At 40.9% G+C, this 23,606-nt stretch overlaps 2 protein-coding genes across 2 annotated transcripts; both read right to left on the reverse strand.

Annotated features, from left to right (window-relative positions):
• Positions 1–3,460: 3,460 nt before the first annotated feature.
• Positions 3,461–5,872, reverse strand: LOC311036837 (uncharacterized protein). Its single transcript, XM_084045842.1, has one exon. The coding sequence runs from the start codon at positions 5,747–5,749 to the stop codon at positions 3,971–3,973; it is 1,779 nt and encodes a 592-aa protein (XP_083901968.1). The 5' UTR covers positions 5,750–5,872; the 3' UTR covers positions 3,461–3,970.
• A 16,506-nt stretch (positions 5,873–22,378) lies between these two features.
• Positions 22,379–22,783, reverse strand: LOC311036950 (small ribosomal subunit protein uS12m-like; the record flags this gene model as incomplete). Its single annotated transcript, XM_084045960.1, has 1 exon — positions 22,379–22,783. The coding sequence occupies one exon, from the start codon at positions 22,781–22,783 to the stop codon at positions 22,379–22,381; it is 405 nt and encodes a 134-aa protein (XP_083902086.1).
• Positions 22,784–23,606: the final 823 nt, after the last annotated feature.

Genomic DNA, 23,606 nt, shown 5'->3' on the forward strand with positions numbered 1-23,606 from the left:
GCACTGATTGCTGTCGCATTCATTGATGTCGACGCAAAAGTCGTCGCTTTCCACAAAGCCATCGGGACAGTGGCGGTCTCCTGCGCGGTCGACGGTGATGGGACATTTTTCCGCTTGGCAGAGCAGTCTGCGTTGGCACCGGTGAGGGTCCTGGCTGTGGGGGATGTAGCCGTCAGAACAGGAACATGTGTAGCCTCCGTTCACGTCTCTGCACGTGTGTTCACAAGGACCGTCTGAACAGTGTTGGTTGGGATTCATTATTGTCACACTGCGCTCATCTGACACTTGTGGTGCATCGTTCCTAGGAGTCCTCAAAGCCGATGGATTCTTGTGCGCAAAATGCCAGGGTCCCCGTCGGGGACCCTGGCATTTTGCGCACAAAAACCCATCGGTTTTGTCCAAACACGGCCTCTCCGTCCACTTGTGATTGTTTGAAACGGAAACACAAGACGCAGAGCAAACTTCAATGTTTTCTTTCCAGTTGCTTGAGGAGGGGGTGTAGGCACTGCCCCCCGGGCTGGCGGTCCACTCGTACCCCCTCAGTGGGAGGGACAGGTTGCTGCAGCGTCCCTGCGGTAACCGCAGCCCGATCCAGAAGTGTCCAGTCGAACCGTCCTCAAGCAGTCTGTCAAAGACGCTCCCCTCTGACTCCTCGGACTCAAAAGACACCAGTTCGCCCTGAGAATCTCTGCACATTTCTCCAGCTTCGTCAAAATCCACCTCACTTTGGACAGCGACAGTGTTGCAATATTCCTCCCTGACGCCAACTGCCGCTCCCGGCTCCGGCAGAATGATAGCAATTGCCGTTATTATCAGGCAAAAGAATGACATTATATTCAACTGCTGTGTGCTCATGTTGGTGAGGTTTTAAATGGTCAGGAAGTCAGTAATCCAAGGATCGACGACGCCCTACAGTAGGTACAGCGGTGGTAAGGAAGGAAACAGTGGAGTCACTCAAATAGTACAGGATGTTTCTAAGAAAAATGAAGGTGAACATGTCGCCCATGAATGTTATTTCATTGAATTCAGGAGAAAATATTAATGTCATGCAGGTGCTTATCAGGCTAGACAAATACACCTATACAGCATATAATGACGGAGCAGAGTGAAGTTTGGATAAACAGCTTTCAATGTGTGTCCTGACTCACCAAGTTCTGTGGTATGCAGTACGTGCACTGGCCTGCTGTACTTAGGGACCGTCGTAAAAGTGCAATATGGGCATTCTCAATTTGGAATAACTTTTTGTTTCTGAGCATGCAAGTGTAGAATCAAGTGTAATGAATGTCCTCCACCCACTCCCAACCTCAACCCCTGCAATATTACACAATGAATAAATAACACTTTTTGTCAGCTGTATCGTTGTGGCTGGGATTTGTTTTTTCAATTGCTGTAAACTATGAGTGAGCTCCAGTGTTGGCCAATAATTATTAACTTAGTAATATGTTACTGTAATATTATTGCTTAGACCAGTAACTAGTAGTGTAACTTATTACAAAGGCCAAAACAGTAGTAATATACCAGTAATTAATCCAGGTGAGTACTTACAATGACCGTGACTTACAAAATATTAAAACTATAATTTATGCTCCATTAAAGGGGGTTGTCACACAAAAAAACTGATCTACAAGCTATCAACAGTGCAGTGTGTCACATTATTAGCTTGTAGATCTGTTCTTTTTGAGCATACACCCTCTTGCGTATTCATGACATAACTTTACTTATTACACTACTTATTACTTATTACTATTACTATTAAGAGCAAAGTAATATTATTAGGTCAAGTTACTTTTACTGAGTAACTTGGCCAACACATGTGAGAAATGGTGATTTAATTCTGATGTTGATCATTTATATATTTATTTGAACTAGAGACCCCCCAGTCTGACAAGCATTTGACATTATAGGAGTTGAGACATTATATTTAGTTTGACTCGGTTCCACAGATACATATTGTGAAAATAACTGATCTACAAGCCCACAACGCCTCTTTCTCAGGTAATTTTTCACCATTTGGCCAATGTTTTAATTTTAGTTTGTTGATTACTTTTGACGCTGTAATAATAGTCTTTCTTTTCTTTTTCTTTTTTCAAACTAAAAAGGTCTTAAAGGTCCTTAAATTGTCACTTTAGAAATGTGCCGATACCCTGTGTATACACTTATACTGTATGTTGGTTTGTTTACTGTTGAGTGAGAAAGCAAATCCCAAATTCATTCCCCCCCTCCTGGGCACTTTTAGGACGGCCCCTAAGCACGCTGTCAGTGAGCCCAGACGGAGAGACACTGGAAGCTAATGACTGCACTCAACCATTAGGCCTGTCACCATCATGATGTTTTGGTTGATGATCGTTGTACAAATAATTTAGATTCATTATTTAATTGTTTTATTATATAAATATATAAAATACGTATACATCTACTTCACTTTTCTGTTTGCTCTTTGAGCCTTTTTTCATAAAACAAGTTTACATGGCAGATAACTTAAAGTGAAGTTTGGATAAACAGTTTACATGGCAGTTAACTTAAATATATGGTATGTACACAGAAGTGACTGAAATAATCAATACAATATGCTATGGCCAAAACAGGCCTGTATAATCACTTTCAAAACAATTACATAAATTCAATAAATATAACAATATAATACTGACAAAGCAGAACTACAAGCTCACAACGTTGTGTTTCACTTCATAAGATTGTAGTATTGTTATTTCTACTATTTTCAACAGATTCATTTATACGGATGAATAGAATGAATAGGGCAATTATGCAAAATAATTATCTGAAATAAGCTTGATCAGGAAATTATGACAGATCTATCAACCGTAATGATTTCACACCTAATAAAGCAAGAGGAAAATGTTCCCCATTCTCCTCTCTAAAATAACACTATTGTGACAGTAGCCTGTTTGATGTTATGTGCAAAGATTATATTTAATGATGTTAAAATGCATGTTTAAATAAAGTACTAAAGTACTTTGTTTTAGAGAGAGAGAGAGAGAGAGAGAGAGAGAGAGAGAGAGAGAGAGAGGGGGGGAGAGAGAGAGAGAGAGAGAGAGAGAGAGAGAGAGAGAGAGAGAGAGAGAGAGAGAGAGAGAGAGAGAGAGAGAGAGAGAGAGAGAGACTTTCTCATACTATCTACTTTGTCCTAACCGTAGATGTTTAATGAGTTACATCATGTTTAAGTTGCATGTTCATTCAAATTAGTCAAATATAATGTATCATATGCACATGATTTTACAGAACAATAATACAGGATTAAAATTAACTTAATTAAATAGCCCTATGTTATGGAAATATATAGAGCAGTTTTTATTGAAATATATTTTGGTAGGCAACATCACTATTTTGTGTCTTTACTTTTATCAAAAACACACACAATATTAATAATATTACATATACATATACATATACATATACATAATCGCTGATAAATAACACACATAGCTGACCACCTGAGGAAAACCTTTGATACACATTTATTCATTTGAGGGGAAAAGACAAAGCAAAACAATATTCATGTACAGCAAGACAATAGCATGACTATACTACTGATATATGGACTGGTAGAGCACAGCAACTCAAATGACATTTTCTTTTGAATGTCAATGCATTGCATGACATTTAGACATTTTCAGAATTGTAAAAAAAAAAAGGAAAATGGTAAACACATTGTGAGCTTGTAGATTTCGCCCATTTTCACTGTTTTTCAATTAATATAATGTTCATTCATAATGTTTTTTTCTTTTTTTTGTCCCTGGGTCCCTTCCTATAAATGTAATGGAGTCAAAACAATGTTTGTCTTTCACATGTAGTGAAAGTCATAAAAAAGAACAAGCTACAAAAGAACAAATACAATAAAACTGAAGTACAGTAGGCTACTCAAGTAAATGTACTTGGTTACTTTCCACTGCTCTCACATGCAGTTATGGGAAAAAAAGATTCTGCAGCACAAATAAAGGAATAAAATCCACTACGCTTCAGATTCCAGAGGTGATGCAGGCGGGTCATCTGTCAACACTGACTCATATAACTTTTCTAAATGTGGTTCAAATCCGGAGGAGACCCAACAGTACCCATCGGCAGTGACAGTTTTCTTTACTTCCCTTTGGGACCGACTGCATCTAAAAATAACAATAGCCACGGTCACCATGACTAACAGCAACAGAGGAATAACTGAGCCGATGATACAAATCAGCATCCTCGAGTTGAACGGCTTGCTGACGCGCACGTTCTTTCCAAAGGAGACATTATTTGGCGGGTCGGCGATGCTTGTGCTCACAGAGTGCAGGACCGGCACGTCGGTGGGAAAAGTCTGGTTTGGGTTCTGGCTCTGGACAGTGGGAATGGTCGATGGCTCGGCCGTCCGCAGTATTTCCACGCGTTCGTTGGACGGCGAAGTAGCGCCCACATCTGTCCGGTCCCAAGCACAAGAGATCCCATCGTTATCTACATGAGAGCTTTCTGGACACGCACACGTGAAGCTACCTATGGTGTTGGTGCATCTGAACTCACAGCGGCCGGAGAGGCATTCGTCTACGTCCACGCACAAGCGGCCGTCCTCGGACGCGACGAAGCCGACGTCGCAGTGGCAAGAGAATGATCCCAGCGAGTTTAGGCACTTCTGATCGCATCTCGATTCGGCGCACTCGTCCACGTCCTGGCATTTGCCGTCGACCATCTTGTAACCTTCGTTGCAGTCACAGGTGTAACTGCCTTGCGCGTTGACGCACGCGTGATCCGCACAGACCAGCGTCTGACATTCGTCTATATCCGAGCAGTTCTGTAGGTTCACATCGAGTTTGAATCCCGCGGGACACGTGCAGGTGAAACCCGAGTCCCCCATGATGCACTGGTGTTGACACGCAGCCTGGCGACAGTAGTCTTTTGGGCTACAAGAGGCCTGGTCCTGGCTCAGTTCATAGCCGTCTTTACACGCACACAGCACCCCGTCTGCAGCCTCCAGGCATAAGTGTTCACACCCACCGTTGTTGAAGGCACAGTTTTCCTTTCCCGACGCACAGAAGGGACCAGCAGAACTCCATCCATAGGAATCGTCCACCGCCTTGCACATAGAAAAATGTTCCTGGTCGGCGCCGCACGAAACCTCGGCATACGTTCCCAGTGGCAACGACTTTATGTCATTTCGCAGTGGCTTGGAAGAAAAGGGTGCCGTGTAATTTATCTGCCCTGGACCCATGAGCGCCAGAGGCTTGCACATGCCTTTGAAATAAAACTTGCACGCGTAAAAAGCTGTCTTTTTGCACTGCCCGTCCACCCATTTCAGGTGATTCTGACCCGACGAAAAGTAGCGAATCTGGGCGCATCGCTCCTCCGTACACGTGCTGATCTGCGGCTGACCTGCGGCCCAGTTGGAATACTGGGCATCTTCCGTTGACGACAGCCACTCGAAACCCTTGAGAGTCCTCTCTGGTAACACACACTGCCCTCGGCGCAGTTTCAACCCGATCCAAAATGGAAATGACTTTTCTCTACGTCTCCCAACCAGAGGGAGAAGTAATTCAAGCACTCTCTCTTCCTGTCTGTCGGTGACGGTCATCAGATATCCTCCATTGTCGACACAGTTCGCATGAGCCTTGTCAAAGTTCACCTTGTTCATGTGCAGTGTGTAGCAGGCCTCTGAGGTACACAGCGCTCGCTCAAAGTCAGCTGCTTCAGATGAACCACAGACGGTGACGAGATGTACTAGAAGAATCCACAGCATCATTCCCACATACTTCAAATCAAGCATCTAGTCGATAGGTAGGCCTACGTGCACTGTACCCAGAGGATCCTCCTTAAGTGGCATCAACGCTAAACCTGACAAACATTGCCCGTCGGCTGCCAAAACGCGAGTGGTGTGAGTTTGACTGGGACATTCAGGGCCCTGTATCCTGTTTGCACCGTAAACTGACGGGAAACAATGTTTAGCAGCAGCTATGGGGTACTTTTCACCTCCCACCAGCTTCCCCAGTTCCGGTGCACGAACACAACACAATAGCATTGCTCCTCAGTGTTTTGACTTGTTTTCCAGATGTCTCCGGTCAGGGCAGCCTCGTCTGATGTGAGAAGAGAGGCCCAGTCCAGTGAGTTTCCAGCACTTGAAGTACACTAGGATTAATAGGCTCTATTCACAGCAGCCATATTATGAAGACATTAGCAGGTGTTACCAATGATACTAATGAAGGCTCTGTTCCATTTAGTGTAGCACAGTGGTTTCCACGACCCCCATAACCAGAGCTGCCAAGTCTCACCCTCATTGTTTGATGGCAATGACTGATACAAATGAAAGAAGACCCTAAGACAGCTAAATAGAGAATTTTAAATGTTAAGAATTGCGTTCATGTGTGCGTCCCTGATGAGTCTCACTCCTATAGATTTTCCTGAAAGTTGGCAGCCCTGCCCATAACTCTGAGAGTGTACAAATGGAACCAAATGGACCCTTACGGGTCCATTTGGTTCCATTTGTACACTCTCAGAGTTACACACCTGTAAGGGGCCATTTGGAAGCCCATGAGGGTCCCTGGACCCCAACTGTAGACCCACTGGTGTTTCCAGTGGGCCAACATGCACATATTAGCACCCTGACTCTGTTTGACCAGAATGGAACAGAGCCTTCATTAGTATCATTGGTAACACCTGTGAATGTCTTCATAATATGGCTGCTGTGAATAGAGCCTATTATGTTCTACGGTTTTCAAATGGTGTGTTGAGGCACACTGGTGTGTGGTGAGACAAGATCACATGTCTCTTGGGATTTTGCAATATATTTATTATTATTGTAATATACTGTGGCTATATACAGCTACAAACAGTTTAATTGCCTATATCATCGCTCATTTCCCAATACAGATGCAAATTATATAGCTACCCTACAAATATTTAACAACTTTCTACCTTATTTTCGTGTACCGGTATCATTATAGGTGATAAAAAATGTTTTTATCATTATGTTTTTCTTTACAAAAATCCCCCACAAAAACAAAAAAAAATCATGAAGATAGCGATGCGAAGCTTGTATATGTGCTATTTTCGCTATAAATACAGGCGTGACTTGACATTTTGATTTGCACATTGGTGTGACGGACACAAAAGGTTTTATAGAGGAAGAAGAAGAAGAAGAAGAAGAAGAAGAAGAAGAAGAATTACTCGTGCATGTTAATTTGCATCGCTGTCCTCTCACTCTGTCTGACTCCCCTTTATGTCACCCCCCCCCCCCCCCCCCCCCTCTTTCTGTGTGAAGATATAGCCTACATAGGCTACCCTTCCATTTGCACTTTGCACACACACGTGTCTGCGTGCACGTGCGTGCGTGCGTGTTTGCGTGTTGTCAGGAGAGCCACTGTGAGTTTCTCAGTATTGGTAGACAGTATTCAGCAGACCTGTGGCATGTGTGTGTGTGTTCCTGTCAGACAAACAGAGCGCTTCCTGTGTTTGTCTAGAGGAAGTGCCTCAGCTTCAATCACAGGAAATGAACTAACCCCACAGCCCGCTGGCCAGGCCAGATAAGCGCAGCATTATAAAATCTACTTCAAAGCAGCTCCCAGATTCTCATTCTTGTTGAACTCACCACTTATCTCGCGTTTAATCGACCACAGAGAGCTTTTCTACACAGTCAACTCTTAAATTAACTCTGACTCTCATGGCTCCATTGTTGCGATTTTCAAAGTGAATCGCTTTACTGTAAGCCTGACACCCTCATATGGTGGCCACACATAGCAACGTGGAGTGAGCTTGTAGATCGGCTATTTTCACTGCACAACACCACTCTATGATGTAATACATGAAGCATTTATGTTGCCTGTAACAACATGCCAAAAATTGGGACGCCGATGCGAATGTGTTTATTCTATTCTATTCTATTCTATTCTATTCTATTCTATTCTATTCTATTCTATTCTATTCGATTTATTCTTGTATTGTCAAGTGAAAGCTAGCAGCCACACTTAAAAAACTCTCTGAATCAAATGTTTTCACTTTTACAGATGCAGAGGATTGTGCCTGTTCGAACAAACACCAAACAGCATTCCAGAGCTTTCCAGACCCCTGAGAAGCCTGTTATGAAAGACCACCAGAACATCCTGTGGTATAGGGTGCTATAATGGCTGGATAAACAGCTTTGAAAAAGGTCACAGTTTGATATAATATATTGTCACTGTCGGGTAGAAACGGTGTATGTCCAAAACTGATACTTTTCAGGAAAAGGAAAAATCATAACCTGTGAGTATTGAGGGGTTTAAGTGGTTAAACGTCTGAAAAGGCACATTCACAGAAATATTAATAGAAAAGATAATGTGTAAACACAATTTTGCAGTGGTACAGCATGTGTAATGGGGGTCCCTGCTTCATCATCAGCCCTCAGCTAATGGGTCCTTGAACCTTGAAGACCCCTGTTCTAAAGTCATTATCTTTAAGGCCGTTCCTCTCTAAGTGGTGAGCCAGTGCAAACGTTTTTTCAGGAAGGGAGGAGTCGTGGATAGAATCAGATGAACTTGTAACCCAAGTGCTGCTAATCAGTCTAGCACAGTGGTTCACAACCTTTTCAGGCCGCGACCCCCCCAAAATAATCATATTTGAACTGTGGACCCCCACCCTGATTCCGCAGATACATATTGTGAAAATAGCAGATCTACAAGCTCACAACGCATCGAATGCGAGGCGTTGTGAGCTTGTAGATCGGCAATTTTCACGATTTTTGCCGCTTTCTTATATTATTTGACAATTTGGCCAATGTTTCACCAGTTTTTATAATATAGTTTGTTGATTACATTTGATGCAGTATTGCATTTTCTTTTTTTTTTAGGTATTGCAAAGTTCTTAAACGTCCTTAAATTGTCACTTCACTGTCACCCCCCCCCAAAAAAAAATCATCTGGGGACCCCCCTGGGGGTCCCGACCCACAGGTTGAGAACCACTGGTCTGGCACACTATAAGCATGCAATGCTAAACCTGCACCGACCGTTCTGAACACGGTGCTTTTCAAAATAGGGGCCAGGGGTAGAGACTGGAAATGGGAGGGAAGTACAGAATAAAATAAATCAATGATATGCTCAAAATACAGACATGTTGGACGTGGTTAAACTGTCATAATAAACTATAGGTGTGTGTGTGTGTGTGTGTGTGTGTGTGTGTGTGTGTGTGTGTGTGTGTGTGTGTGTGTGTGTGTGTGTGTGTGTATCAGATCAGATGTAGGCCTATTTGACGGTACAGAATCCTAACTGCCTTTTGATGCACGTAACATTAATGAGCATCGGCGAGTCCGTTGGGACTACAGAGCTAATGACAGGATGTGGCACACACACACACACACACACACACACACACACACACACACACACACACACACACACACACACACACACACACACACACACACACACACACACACACACACACACACACACACACACACTTTCTTTCATTCTTACTTTTTGTGTGTTTTAACTTGGTTTCACATCAATTATTAAAAAAAACAAACATTTAATGAGTAGTAATCGTTCATCAAACTTTATTTGGCATTAGTAAATAAAAAATCACACCCTGTGTGAAGGAAGCGGTGCCTTTGGGGCGGGGCGTAACTCATTTCAGTTCGTCCCTATTGGTCGTCTGAGTCCACTTACCAAATTTGTACTTGGTAGCATGCTGCAAACTGGAATAATGGCTGTTTAAAGCCCAGCCAATGGGCAGACAGAGGGGGCGGGGCTTAAGTAATTACAGTTCGTCCCTATTGGTGGTTTTAGTCCATGTACAAAATTTGTACTCCGTAGCATGCTGCGAACTTGAGTTATGGCTGTTTAAAGGCCAGCCAATGGGAAGACAGAGGGGGCGGGGCTTCAGCAATTCATGCTCGTCCCTATTGGTGGTCTAAGTCCACATACCAAATTTGGACTTGGTGGCATGCTGCAAACTGGAGTTATAGCTGTTTAAAATCCCGTGCTCATCCCGTGCTCATACGGGTGGACGGACATAACATACGCTGGAGGTCCCTGGAACGGGGCTTCAGCAATTCATGCTCGTCCCTATTGGTGGTCTAAGTCCACATACCAAATGTGGACCTGGTGGCATGCTGCAAACTGGAGTTATAGCTGTTTAAAATCCTGTGCTCATCCCATGCTCATACGGGCGGACGGACATAACATACGCTGGGGGTCCCTGGAACCCTGGGGCGGGGCTTCAGCAGTTAATGCTCGTCCCTATTGGTGGTCTAAGTCCACATACCAAATTTGGACTTGGTGGCATGCTGCAAACTGGAGTTATAGCTGTTTAAAATCCCGTGCTCATCCCGTGCTCATACGGGCGGACGGACATAACATACGCTGGGGGTCCCTGGACCCCTCTTTGATAACCAGTGGCACATGTGGCCAATGAGAGGAGAGATGGCATAGGCAATCTCCAAATCCGTGTGTGTGTGTGCGTGTGCGTGTGCGTGTGCGTGTGCGTGTGCGTGTGTTTGTATGTGTTGCTTCTTTGCCGTGCTCATCCCGTGCTCATACGGACGGACGGACGGACGGACGGACGGACGGACGGACGGACGGAGACAAAGTCAAGTGTAGAGCGGTTGGCTAAAAATATGTTTTCACAGAGTAATAACAGATGTTATACAGGTTAGCAATATTCCACTTCAGTGATGCTTGCGCAATACTCATGGTGAAGCCACCCCTGAATGTAATATTGTGATTATACAACAGTTACCGACAAAATAAAATATATAAAAATATGTTCATATTGTGGGGTATTTTGGGGCATTTGTTCAATTTCATTGTATCTTAGACATTCGATAATCTTTTTTTTGTATTTTTTAGCTTTTTTAAGCAGATTTAGTTATTACATCTTTAAACTTCCCATGAAAACTGCTAGCCTAACCACTTAGTTAGGCTAGTTAGTTAGCCTCTGCTCTGAGGAGACTGTCTGATCAGCACAGCTATTTTTAAAAACATATTTTGATTAGTTTCATTTGAGAACGTTGTATAATGCATGGATATGAATAGATCGTGTGGATTGACATTTGGACACTCTGGTGTGACTTGGACACAAAATGTCTGAAATCCAATGATCCTACAAATCCCAGGCTGTGGTCGGAGCCCACTGGCGGGCCATGAGGATACTGCAAGTGGGTCTCCAACTCATCGGCAAAAGCAAACTATTTGAATTAATTGAATGATAAAATAACATTGATAAAATAAAAATAAAAAAGTCACAGTATTTTTTCTTTAAAATTGAGTTTTCATTCTGATACTGATAAATAGGAATTTACTTCCACTTATGCATAGTACCTGGCAGTAAGTACTTTTACTTGAATACTGTACTTAAGTAGGCCTACCCTTTTTTTCCCTGTACTTCACTTGGATATTTGTATTTTTTGGATACTTGGGACCTTCACTCCATTACATTTCAAAGACAAATTGTACTCAACTACTACGAAGGGAAAAAGTATAGTAATACGTTATAAGAACAAACCAGTTCAGCCCTATTTCATATAGCAAAAATAGCACATCTACACACTCACACAACGTGTTTGCTTGTAGATCTGTTATTTTGACTATTACGTTTGTCGAAAATCTTCAAAATCTGGAGAACATTTTAAGATTTTGATACAGCATTGATATTAAAAATGAAATGTACTTTGTATTTTGTACTTTTGAATATGACGTTTTTTTTTTTTTTTTAAGCATGCACTCCAGTACTTAAACTCAAGTGCCAATCTATTTTGACTCTAGTATTGGGGTTGAATACCTAGTAGAACAAACACAAACTTGTCCCGAATCATTGCTGTCAGGTGGAAACATTGCTGTCCGAAACTGTCCCTTTCTTATTGTTATTTAAAAAATTACAATTTTAAAATATTGAAAATGGCTGATCTACAAGCTCATAACGCATTGCATCATGGCACGCTGTGAGCTTGAGGATCTGCTATTTTTGCTACTTATGTGTGACACTTTTTTTTTATGATGAAGTAGGGCATTATTATCACACACACACACACACACACACACACACACTGTACTTACATACTCATCTTCTCGCAGGAGGAGTTTGCTCCTGCAGCCAGTTTATTCTTCAAGTCTGTGCAAGTATTCCTAAATATTGTTTAATAAAAAAAAATGAATTGCCAGCTTACAAATACTATTTGCATTGTCGTTGTTGTTGTTGTTGTTGTTATTATTATTATTAACACGTATAGCCTAACACAGCAACACAGAGACAATTACAATTGACAACCAACATAATAACATAAAAACTATATATTGTAGAGGAAACATAATGTGCATATCTTACGCAGGATTCTCCTCGGAGACCAGAAAAATGTTGAGGCTTCTGACCTGACTGCGGTTAAACTTTGGGGCTTCAGTTTTGCCAAGCATACTGTAAACAAGACAATACCATAGTTACATCACTGCAAGGTGAGTTAACCCCTGATCTCTGCCCGTAGCACCCACTGCTTCTGATACTTAGAAAGGGTTAAATGCTGATAACACATTTGCAACATAATACAGTAACAATTACCATAAAGGAGTGCAGAAATAATAATGATATTAATATAGTTTATGTTCACGTTGTTGTTGTTGTTGTTGTTATTGTTGTTGATAGTATTATTATTATTATTATTAGTAGTAGTAGTATTATTAGTAGTATTAGTATTACTATTATTATTAGTATTATTAATTGGCTGCAATACCCTGTTCTACCAGAGTGGCCACTGGTCACAAACAGAGTGTCTAGTGTGTCTAGTGTGCACAGAGTGTGCTAGACTACTTTTCCGTGCCGTTTCGAGCCTGGTAGCTCTCCCCTATAGTCTGAGGAAGAGCTACCATCTAACCTTTGGAGCTTGATCCAGAGTGCACACGTATTCATACTGCAATGTAGAAATACTCTGTGCAAGTAAAAGTCCAGGATTCAAAATGTAATAAGTAGAATTACATTGGTATCAAAATGCACTTAAAGTACCAAAAGTAGAAAGTACTCATTATGCAGAATGTCCCATTTCACAAGTTTTCAAATGTATAAGATATATACAAATCTTTTAAAATCTTTTAAAATATATTTTAAAATGTATATAGGGCTGAAGTGGTTAATGCATGTTTTGGAATAATAATCAAAATCTACAAAGTACAGTAGGTAACTAGTAACTAACGTTTTCAGTGTAGTGGAGTAAAAGTACAATATTTGCCTCTGAGATGTAGTGGAGTAGAAGTAAAAGTACTGAAAACTGGAAATACTCCAACAAAGTCGAAATACCTCAAAATTGTACTTAAGTACGGTACTTGAGTAAATGTACTTAGTTACTTTCCTTCTCCGATGCTATGACACAATGTTAGCTTGTAGAACGGCTATTTTGGCAATTCTCAAATACGCACGCACGCACGCACGCACGCACGCACGCACGCGCACGTAATGTGGGGGTGTCGACCACCCCACATTAGGGCTCAGGTTTGGCTTGCTTCGCCACTGACAAATGGCTGTGTTTGCAGCTGGGTAGTCAGCAGGGTTTTGTATTTGGCTGCATGCTGCACCAGCGGTTACTCCCTCCCAGTGAAATTCCTCACTGGCAGGTGAAAGAAATCAGCAGGAAACTCGGTGTGTCAGGGAGGGCATGTGGTTGTCGACACCAGTGGCTCTCCCAACCTTTTCTGGATCACTTATCTGACCATTTAAAGGGATAGTTCACACTCAAAATGTCTTTTTGTCTCCGCCAGGCCGAAAGGCTGGCGAGAGTATGTTTTGCACCCTGTCTGGCCGTGTGTTCGTGTGTGTGTGTGTGTCTGTCTGTGAACAGCTAATCTCTGGCACCGTTGCCCCGGCCGCTGCGACACTGTGCACACACACACACACACACACACACACACACACACACACACACACTCCCTGGATGCCAAAGCCAAACCTCTGGCCCGAATTTTTCATATTGGCCTGTTATAGCGCCACCAGGAGGCCGATTTGTGCAAAACACATTTTTGGATATCACTCCAACAGACTTTGTCCAAACCTCACGTAAATCAGTACACAGTATCTCTATAGTCATGTGATCAACCCGGATCTGTCTGATTTTCCATATTCCATCCTGATTGGCTAAGATTCATTTCGAAAATTTGCAGGATTGGTTTGTTTTGAACAAAATTCCTCAAATCATCAATGCAGCATGCGATTTCCATGAAATTTTGCGCGCACATTCCCACTAAGCCGAGAAAGAAATGCCACCCTTAGTTTACACATTGCCCTGTTATAGTGCCACCAACAGATCTAATCTAGCAAAACACATTTTTGGAACAAAAATCCTCAAATCATGAAGACAGTTTCCGGCCTAAGAACAAATGGCACCCTTTTCACTTTGGCATATTATAGCGCCACCAGGAGGCCACAATAACCTACCTGACCTGGTGGAGACCTGTGCTCCGAGGAGCACTTTTTCTAGTTTTCTATCGATTAGTCACCCTACTTGAATTCATGGATATTTTCGCATTCCTAAGACAATCATTTAATGAGCGGTAGCAGTTCCGGTAGGAGACACAAAGAGTCTCCTCTGTGTCTCCTACCGGAAATTATTGGCTTAGGAATGCGACAAAAACAAAATAATATGAATTCAAGTCTCCATGGGGTGACAAATCGATAGGAAAACAACAATTTTTTGGGGTGAACTACCCCTTTAACACGCCAGCCATTCTTAAGTCGTGTGTATTTTCAGATCATGTTATTTTAATAATGAATCAATCGATTGTGTTCCGGCTTGGATCAATATATACTCTAAATTCCTAATTTTTAAAGGTTTTAAAGAAAACATAATTACCCTGAAGATTATTATTATCATTATTATTATTATTATGACATACATATATCTTATATTGATGTTATATCATCAATAAAATTATAGTGTTTTGCCAATTATGTGGGGGCCCAGTGGGCCCTGGCCCACGGGATCACTGGTCTACACCCTCCCCAGGTTAATGAGTCAACTCTCCCCCCTCACTATTGGAACACAATTAACTATACCGTTGAGTTCCTGGGGTAGTTGTTGTCATGTTTATCTCTTAAAGTGTTGAGCAAATGCCTGTTTCACCGCCATACAATGTAAGTCAATGGGGATACTATTTTGGGATATACATTTCAATCAATGGAGCAGCTATTGATGATATCTCACTTATATTTGGAGCTACATCATTGCAAGGTGAGTTGTTAAGCCCTGATCTAATACCACTGAACACATTTTGATTTTATTTTTACAATGGCACTGCTTTAATTCTGGCCTGTTTATTGCACTTGATTGCCATCTGCTGGTAAGATACAGTCAATGCAGCATCTGCTCCAGTCTCAGGTTCACCTTGTCTTGTTGAAGAACTCTGACTTAGATATTTGTCTTCAGGACTCAGTGGGTCTTTGTATCAAGCTTCAAGGGTACAAGGGATATTCACATTACTGCTTATTTGATCATACTATTATTCATGTAAAACTTTAGCGCAGTTAATATACATTTAACATCATTGAATTGCTATTTAGTAGTATTCTTTATACTCATTTAATCATACATTAATCTGTGGTTTTGCATGCTGGCAACTCAAAACATAACGTTTTTCGGTGAGGTTTTTATAGGTTGAAAATGCCAAGTATTTTAATAAAATACTTTAGTAAAGACAAAATTGGTCATTTATTTTGCCATGCATATGTTTATTATTTGACATCCGAAATGATATGTGCATAATACAAACTATTCAAATATATTACTGTTTAAAGGTTCTATGACATTCATTTTCACTTTTTTCATTTTTTATGTTTTTTTGGGGTTATGACTCAATTACACCCAAAAAATCAGAACTTTGAACATTCAGTGGATTTTGTGTGGTCTGGGGTTTTCTGAATAATTAGGCTGAAAAGTAATCTGAGCTTGGCCGTTCGGCAGTGAAGTCACAAGCCATTAATCCAGCCCACTCTCTTCCTCGCCCCTCCCCTCCCCTATCCTTTCCTTTGGGAAAGGATAGGAAAGGACACCCGCAGGCTGCCATGGATCAATGGAGTGGAACTTTTTGTTAAAACTTTTTATACACGTTTGAAGGACCATGACAAAGACTTTTAATGTGTGGTAAAACTGAACGTCATGAAACCTTTAATGTGCAGTGAAATAGCAAAAGAACTGTTGTATATTAGTTTGTAACTTTAACCACTTCCAGCAAAAATAGCCAATGTACAAGCTCAGAGCACGGAGTGAGCTTGTAGATCAGCTATTTTCAGCAAAGAGATTTGGTGTAGAGGGTAATATTAGTGGACCTATAGGCTAGAGGCCCGGGTGACCCCCGTCAACTAAGTATAGGATTTAAGTTGTTTATAGTTAATCTGTCACTGTCATTACCAGTGGTGTAAAGTAACTAAGTACATTTACTCAAGTACTGTACTTAAGTACAATTTTGAGGTACTTTTACTTTACCGGAGTATTTCCAATTGTCTATACTTTTACTTCTACTCCACTACATCTCATAGGCAAGTATTGTACTTTTACTCCACTACAATTATTTGAACATTTTAGTTACTAGTTACTTTGCAGAATATATTACATTATAAAATATACATTAACCACTTAAGGCTTATTTTATATCTAGGCTATTTGAAAATAGCCGATCTACAAACTGAAAACGCGTCGCGACGCGTTGTGAGCGTGTAGACCGGCTATTTTCAAACACTTTAGTACTTTTACTTTTGGTACTTTAAGTACATCTTTATACCAACACTTTTGTAATTTGACTCAAGTAAATTTTGAATTCCGGACTTTTACTCGTAATAGAGTACTTCTACATTGCAGTATTGATACTTTTGAGTACTTTTTCCACCACTGGTCATTACTGGACTGCTGTTAACCACTTAAACCCTCTAGTCTTAGTGAAATGTACTCGGACCGCGTTTTGCCGTCTACACCAAATCCTACTACTTTAATTGAAATGACCTCCAAAATTTGTCCGGGGTTGGTCAACACACGAACACTCCACTTGCCCCGAAACTTGCCACAGACTGTTGATCAGAGCTCTGGCTATTATTTAGGCTTCTTTCCCCGCCTTCAATGTATTTACATATTGTACGGTTAATATAAAACTACATTTCCTACTACAGCTTAACATTTTAGCCACAGCAGCTTTCCTTCCTTTTGGCCGCAACATCCTTTCGCCGCAACATGCTTTTTTTTTTGATCGGGCCTAGATGTGAAACCTCTAGTCTCTTATATAGCTGATCTACAAGCTCAAAACAGTAACACTAGCCTATTGGCATTTAGCATTACTCACCTGTTCACCGGATCAAATTCATCAGTCATTGAGTAACACAGTGACAACAACACAGGCAGCTTCTGCAAACTAAAGACATGTACAGTAGTAGTTATGTTAAAACCCATACTACATTAATCAAAAAGAGTTCAGTTTTTTTTTTTAACATTTATTTTTAGTAAGAATAACCGTGAACCTTGAACATTCTACTATAAATCTGCATGTGAAATCTCTGTCTGTCCGTGTGTACCGTCTGACAAACTCGATTCGAGAGAGTGCCATGCCCGCTGCGCATATACATGCATTTATGGATATCTGACCGATATGCCCATATAGTATGGGCATATACCGATGACATCAGGTATCTCCATGTATGGGAATACAATATAATCATATTATGGAGATCCGGTTGTCCAGAACCGCAGATCTGACCAATATGCCCATATATGGGCCTATACTGATGACAGACAGACAGACAGACAGACAGACAGACAGACAGACAGACAGACAGACAGACAGACAGACAGACAGACAGACAGACAGACAGACAGACAGACAGACACAGGTACAACATAACCGGACGGGGCATACATTTCCAACGTGCATCGTTCCTATGTGTTACTTTGCGGATAGCAGGTTGTGAATGCTTTACCTGTATCCTAAGTAGTTTTTGCATTTGTCAATAAATCGTTCCTGGAAGGCCTGTCCCTCTGTGAGTCCCAAGCAAAGGCCTGAGTTGAGTACAATAACAGCTGCCACACTTAGGAAAATTATTATTGTACGCTTAGTTAACTCCATGGCAATGTGTTCCTCTTCAAATCTTCTGTCGAATGAGTGCGTCTCAAAATGTCTTCCTTGTGACAACGCTGCAGAGGATGTGTTTTTTTTTGTTTGCTACCAAGCGGGGCAGGGAAATCACCTTCTGTGATGAAAATATTTGAATGTAAAATGATTTTTTTGTCTATTTTGCTTGGATCCTCCCCAAAACCAAAAATAGTGTACATTTAGGCTTCTCTCAAAAGCATCTGCCTCATCGTATGTATGTCCCGAAATAATGGGCAGAATGACAGTTATTGCATACAATAATGTACAGTTGGTGGCCAGTGACTTTGACCAGTTTCACCTTCAATGTGGATAATGTGGATTGTGCAAGTTAAATGGTGGATTTGTGGATAGGACTCTATATGAACAAACTTGTTATTTTGACAAAACACATCGCCTCCTGTGTGTGTGTGACATGCATGATGCAACGGTTTTGAAAGTAAAACTGGTCAAAGTCACTGGCCACCTACTGTAGGCTATACGCTTAACCAGATTTATTTCGGGCTGTGTTTGCCCACTGGCAGAATTTTTTATTTTTTTTTACCTTTCTACAGGTCACAGAAAATGTATATTCATTATGATCACATGTCCAATCGTTTGTAAACACACGCGTTAATCTGTGCGCGTCGCCCAGGCAACAAACATTTCAACCGGATCGGCCCCTTCTCATGCAGCCCCATTTGAATATACCATCTCTCACCCAAAGATGCACTCTTCTCCTACCGGTTCAACTGGCCACAGTATATCCCTTATGATCGCTTGTCCGACTGTTTGTAAACACACAGGGTACGTGTGTGTCGCCCAGAGAAAAAATATTCCGTCCGTGACATTTCCTTCTCCTGTAGCAGCACTTTGAAAACAGCGTGTCTCGCGGAACATGGCGGGGGGGAAAAAAAGTCAACTCGAGATAGAAACGTTTTAATGAAAAAGTTAAAGTGTAGTTGGAGCGGACGGAAACTGAAATCTTCGGATGACGTCATTTCCGTATCTGTGTGAGACGAGTTACAGTGAAAGTGGTCACTCCGGGTGATAGAGAACAGTGCGATCTTTTATAAAACCACACCACACTAAAATTATGTTTTTTACGTCCGTGGAAGAATTGGTAATTGAAAAGAAATACGTTTTTTACATCCTTGGCAGTGAATGAGTTAAAAGTCCAAACCAGCGGTGATGCAACTTTGATGATGGAGAGGGTCACTATATTTTCACACTCACTCCAGAGGGCCACATTGCATATACTGTCGGGCAGAAACCTCTTATTAACTTTTTTTTCGTAAATTAATGGCGTACTTCGCCATACTATGTCACACAAAAATAGCAAAAATAGCAGATCTACAAGCTCAAAACACGTCGCGGCGCGTTTTAGATCTGCTATTTTTGCTACTTTTGAATTGGAAAAGTATTTTTTAAATGTAATTTCAGATGCATTTAGTTATACTTAAGTATAAAACTGTTTGGAATTGTAACATCAGTATTCCGATATTAACCTGCGGGCCGCGTTAAGTGAAGGTGGGGGCCGCCAGTTGCCCATGTAAGGTCTAAACCATACGAATATACTGTATGTCTGTCTTTATATTCACATGTTGTTTCTGGTCACCCCTAATAACCCAGGCCAGCATATTTGGAGCATGTCATTACAGGCCAAAACAAACAAAAACACAATATATATTTATATATATGAATGAATGAATGAATGAATAAATACATTTTCGGCGAGCAGGTGGAACATAACAGAGCTGACCCCACGATCCTGTTGAAAATAGTTTTTTTCTGGGATATCACTTAAAGGCTTGCCTCAACAACACATGCTACACAACACATTTTATGTTAAAAAAACTGTCACAAAATAACATAACCATTGTCCAAACACTATCCAACGCACGCGCGCGCGACATGCACAGCGGCGAATTAACTTCACCCTGTTAAAACAAGATGGCATAGACAAGTCGACTTGCTTGGTCTCCATACACACAACCGTTGATTTCGTATACTAACACATCTGGTCAAAATTCATGTCAGATCCTGTGCCTAGGTGAGACATGACCTTTGACACAATCTAATTGTCTCAATAGAGGAGCAGGGAGACAAAATATAACCGCCATAATTGTATAAGTTACATTTCAACATACTCTACAATATGGATTGGACTAAATTACATTTTATGAATTAAAAAGTTACATAGTGCCTCTTAAAGTAGATCTCATGTCATTAAGTACATTTCTTAATTGTATTAATCAGTGAATTGCTGTAAAGTTTTGACAATGAATTTATAGGGCCTTGTAAGTCTTGTTTCAGAGAAGTAACTCTGAAACCACCTGCACTGCATGCACTGATGTGCTTGCTTGTAGAACCACTACGTTATACAAAGCCTGTAGAAACACCTATAAAAACTAAAATAGAAATAACTGAGGAACCAGAACTAAATACTTTTATTTCTAAACACCCATTGTTACGACCCCCTGTCTAGGGTAAAGGTTTCATGACATTCAGTTTTACAACACATTAAAAGTGATTTAACTCAGCCCAAAATACTCAAAAAATATTTGTTTTCATTAATTATTTTCTCCCACCTGACTTGTTATGCATTCATATCCATGTAAACACTTTTTTAAATATTGTGTTGGGTTAGGGTTAGGGTTTCATCTTTCAATCTTGTTTTCAATTATAAAAATGATAAAACTCACTCATTACATTTCCTATAATGAAGACAATGGATAATTATGTTCTAGCTATAGCTATAATAGACTAACATAGAACACACTTCCCAATTTTTTTTTTTAACTTGTTTTAGTTTTTCAACTTTTAAAAATGATAATATTATTAAAATAGTGACACTTGGTGTGTTAAGGGTAAAATGTACCTGTATACAGTACTATAGAAAGTAAAAAGTCATTTATTTTTCATAAACTCAAACAGGCTATAAGTGGCTATAGCACATGTAATCACTTAAAGGGGGTCTTATATATCACTTCCACTAACTTTAACTTGAAAAAACAAGACATACATAGCTGGCAACTTGAAACATGCCTACTATGAAATGTAAACCTGTAGATATGATCGAGCAACAGGAGTCAGTGTGGAAGCATACTCACACACTTTTTTCTAATGTTGAACTATCGAATGTCATTAATTAGCAGTGACCAACAGCTCAACAGAAGAAAACACAGTTGAATTCAATAGATTCATTCATCAGTTAGAAGCTTCCAATGATTGTTGGAAACATGCTGTGATGTGAATCCCCTGTATTTGATTTGTTTCTGTCCATGGTAACCAATGACAACTTCCTGTTTTAGTAAGCATGTATTCCTTAACTCTGATCATGTTCAAATGTCAAATGAGAGGCTGTTGGGAACATCAGTAAACATCAAATAAGGACTCTCTCGATACAAGATCAGCCCTCAATAAAAATATGTTTTTAATACTTAATTAAACTTAAATCTATGTTCTTATTTTCCTCTTCTTCTTTTTTTTAGTTGGGGGGGGACAAACATATTTATTCATCTAAACCCTTAAAATAATTGTTTTGTTCATACAGAAATAAATGATGATCGCATTTTTTTTGGCACACACCAATGCCATAAAATGTACTGTACATAATCAATGCATTGAATAATAGGCCCAATGATGCATCATACACCTATGTATGCTGTATATCATCATAGGTTTTGCACACCTATGTACACTGCCCACTTGTGGCGGTGCTACAGAAATAGCAGTATGCAGAAACTCAATGTAGCTTCGAATGATGGCATGAGACTGCAGCTTAAAGTCCCACAATGCAGCAGTGCAAGCCAAATGTTTGTCAGTATAGACAGGTTTCCTGTTAGTAAACATTGAGAGGAATATGACCGCGCAGCTGCGGGGGGAAGCCTATGGGTGCGTTTGGAAATTACGCACCGGAGCACACTCGCCTATTAGTTTGTATTGGCCAGTGCGCTCACTGCCGCTCAGGGCTGTATTTTCGAACGCGCCTTCCACCCTCAGGCATGCGCAGATTGCGCATTCTGCTCTGTGATGACGTCGCTCGGAAACCTGTCTATTGTGTACCCACCTACTCCGCTGTGCTGTGGAACCTCATGTACAAATGTATGAGTAGGCTGTCTGATTCTGCCAACAGCATCATTTTAATTCGGAATAACCCTTTACTGAGTTCGGTCAGGTTTGTCTCTAAATTGTGGAACCATTGGCGTGTAAGCCTGTATATGAATTTATGATTTTATGTGATATGTCCGCCTTTGTTTGTCTTTGTATTTGTATGTCATTTTATATTGGACCATGTGTCCTTAATAAAGTTTGATTGATACACCCACCACATTAGGGGACTATTGTTTTCTCTTTGCTACATGAGCACAGTCATATTTGCCTCTGACCACGGTCAGTTTAACACCTGGGAGGTCCTGTGTCCTGCCACCCTCCACCAGCACCACGTTGTGCTCCTGCAGGTTGTGTCCTTCCCCGGGAATGAAGACCACCGCTTCCTTCCCGTTAGACAGACGAACTCGGGCACATTTCCGATTTGCAGAGTTCGGTTTCTTGGGTTTCCGGATCATGGTCTTCAGAACCACTGCCTTCAGTTGAGGACGACCGAATGTCGCCCCGACAGGTTTAGGCGGTGATTTGGGCTTCCCTTGGCGGTGCATTTGGTTCAGGGTCGCCATTGTCCTGATGAGGCCCGGTCCCGTCCACGTGGAGGACGACCGGGACACTTGTGAGAGTGATGTCAACATTGGTCTAAAAGTAAAACCCCACAACGACATTGGCCTGTTCGTATAATCTTCGACCGGTAAGCTGTGGTTGGACACTTATTACGGTATCTTTATGACTAGATAATGCCACAAAGAATCTTATTCTACAGGTATGCTCTAATACCCCTTCAAACTGATGATGTTAGCTAAACTTCAAGAACACCTGTTTAAAGTCATTGTAGATAACTATTAAAAAACAAATAACTATTAAGAAACGAATCAGAGAGAAATATTCACTGTTAATGAGGAGATTTGGGAGTAATATTAATAACTCCTATTTTGAATGTTACTCTACCCACATTATGCAGATAACTTTCCTTCCACTAATGTGATGTCTTCCTTCATGTCCCCCTAGCTTTGGCATAATGAAAGCAGACTGCACTGCTGTATATAGGCCTACTGATTCTTTAGCCAATGAGACAGTGATTCGGCTGGAGTTGCCATGGCGATTTAATTGTGTCCCCTTTATGTCCATATATGGAGATATATGTACCTATCTGTGGCTCATTTATGCCCATATATGTAGATATTTGATGCCATCAGTATGACGTCATACAGTAGTACTGGCATCAGTCGGACGGTTTACACACATTTGTACATTCTTCAGGGATCTCCATATATGGGTTTTTAGATTGTGATATATACTTGGGTTAGGCAATTAACCGGAAATTAATAATTGTAGATCTGCTATTTTCACAATATATATTTTAAATGATCGTTCATTAATCGTAATCTAGGCAAAAGTTTGAAATGATCTGGATATTGATTTCGCCCAGCCCTACAACATTCAGAAGACTGGAAGTGG

The sequence above is a fragment of the Gymnoscopelus microlampas genome (assembly GCF_963454915.1).
Source record: "Gymnoscopelus microlampas genome assembly, chromosome: 20".
Classification (NCBI taxonomy): Eukaryota; Metazoa; Chordata; class Actinopteri; order Myctophiformes; family Myctophidae; genus Gymnoscopelus; species Gymnoscopelus microlampas.

Excerpts from the sequence above, each read along its gene's own strand:
- LOC311036837 (XM_084045842.1), bottom strand. The coding sequence starts at position 5,749 with ATGCTTGATTTGAAGTATGTGGGAATGATGCTGTGGATTCTTCTAGTA.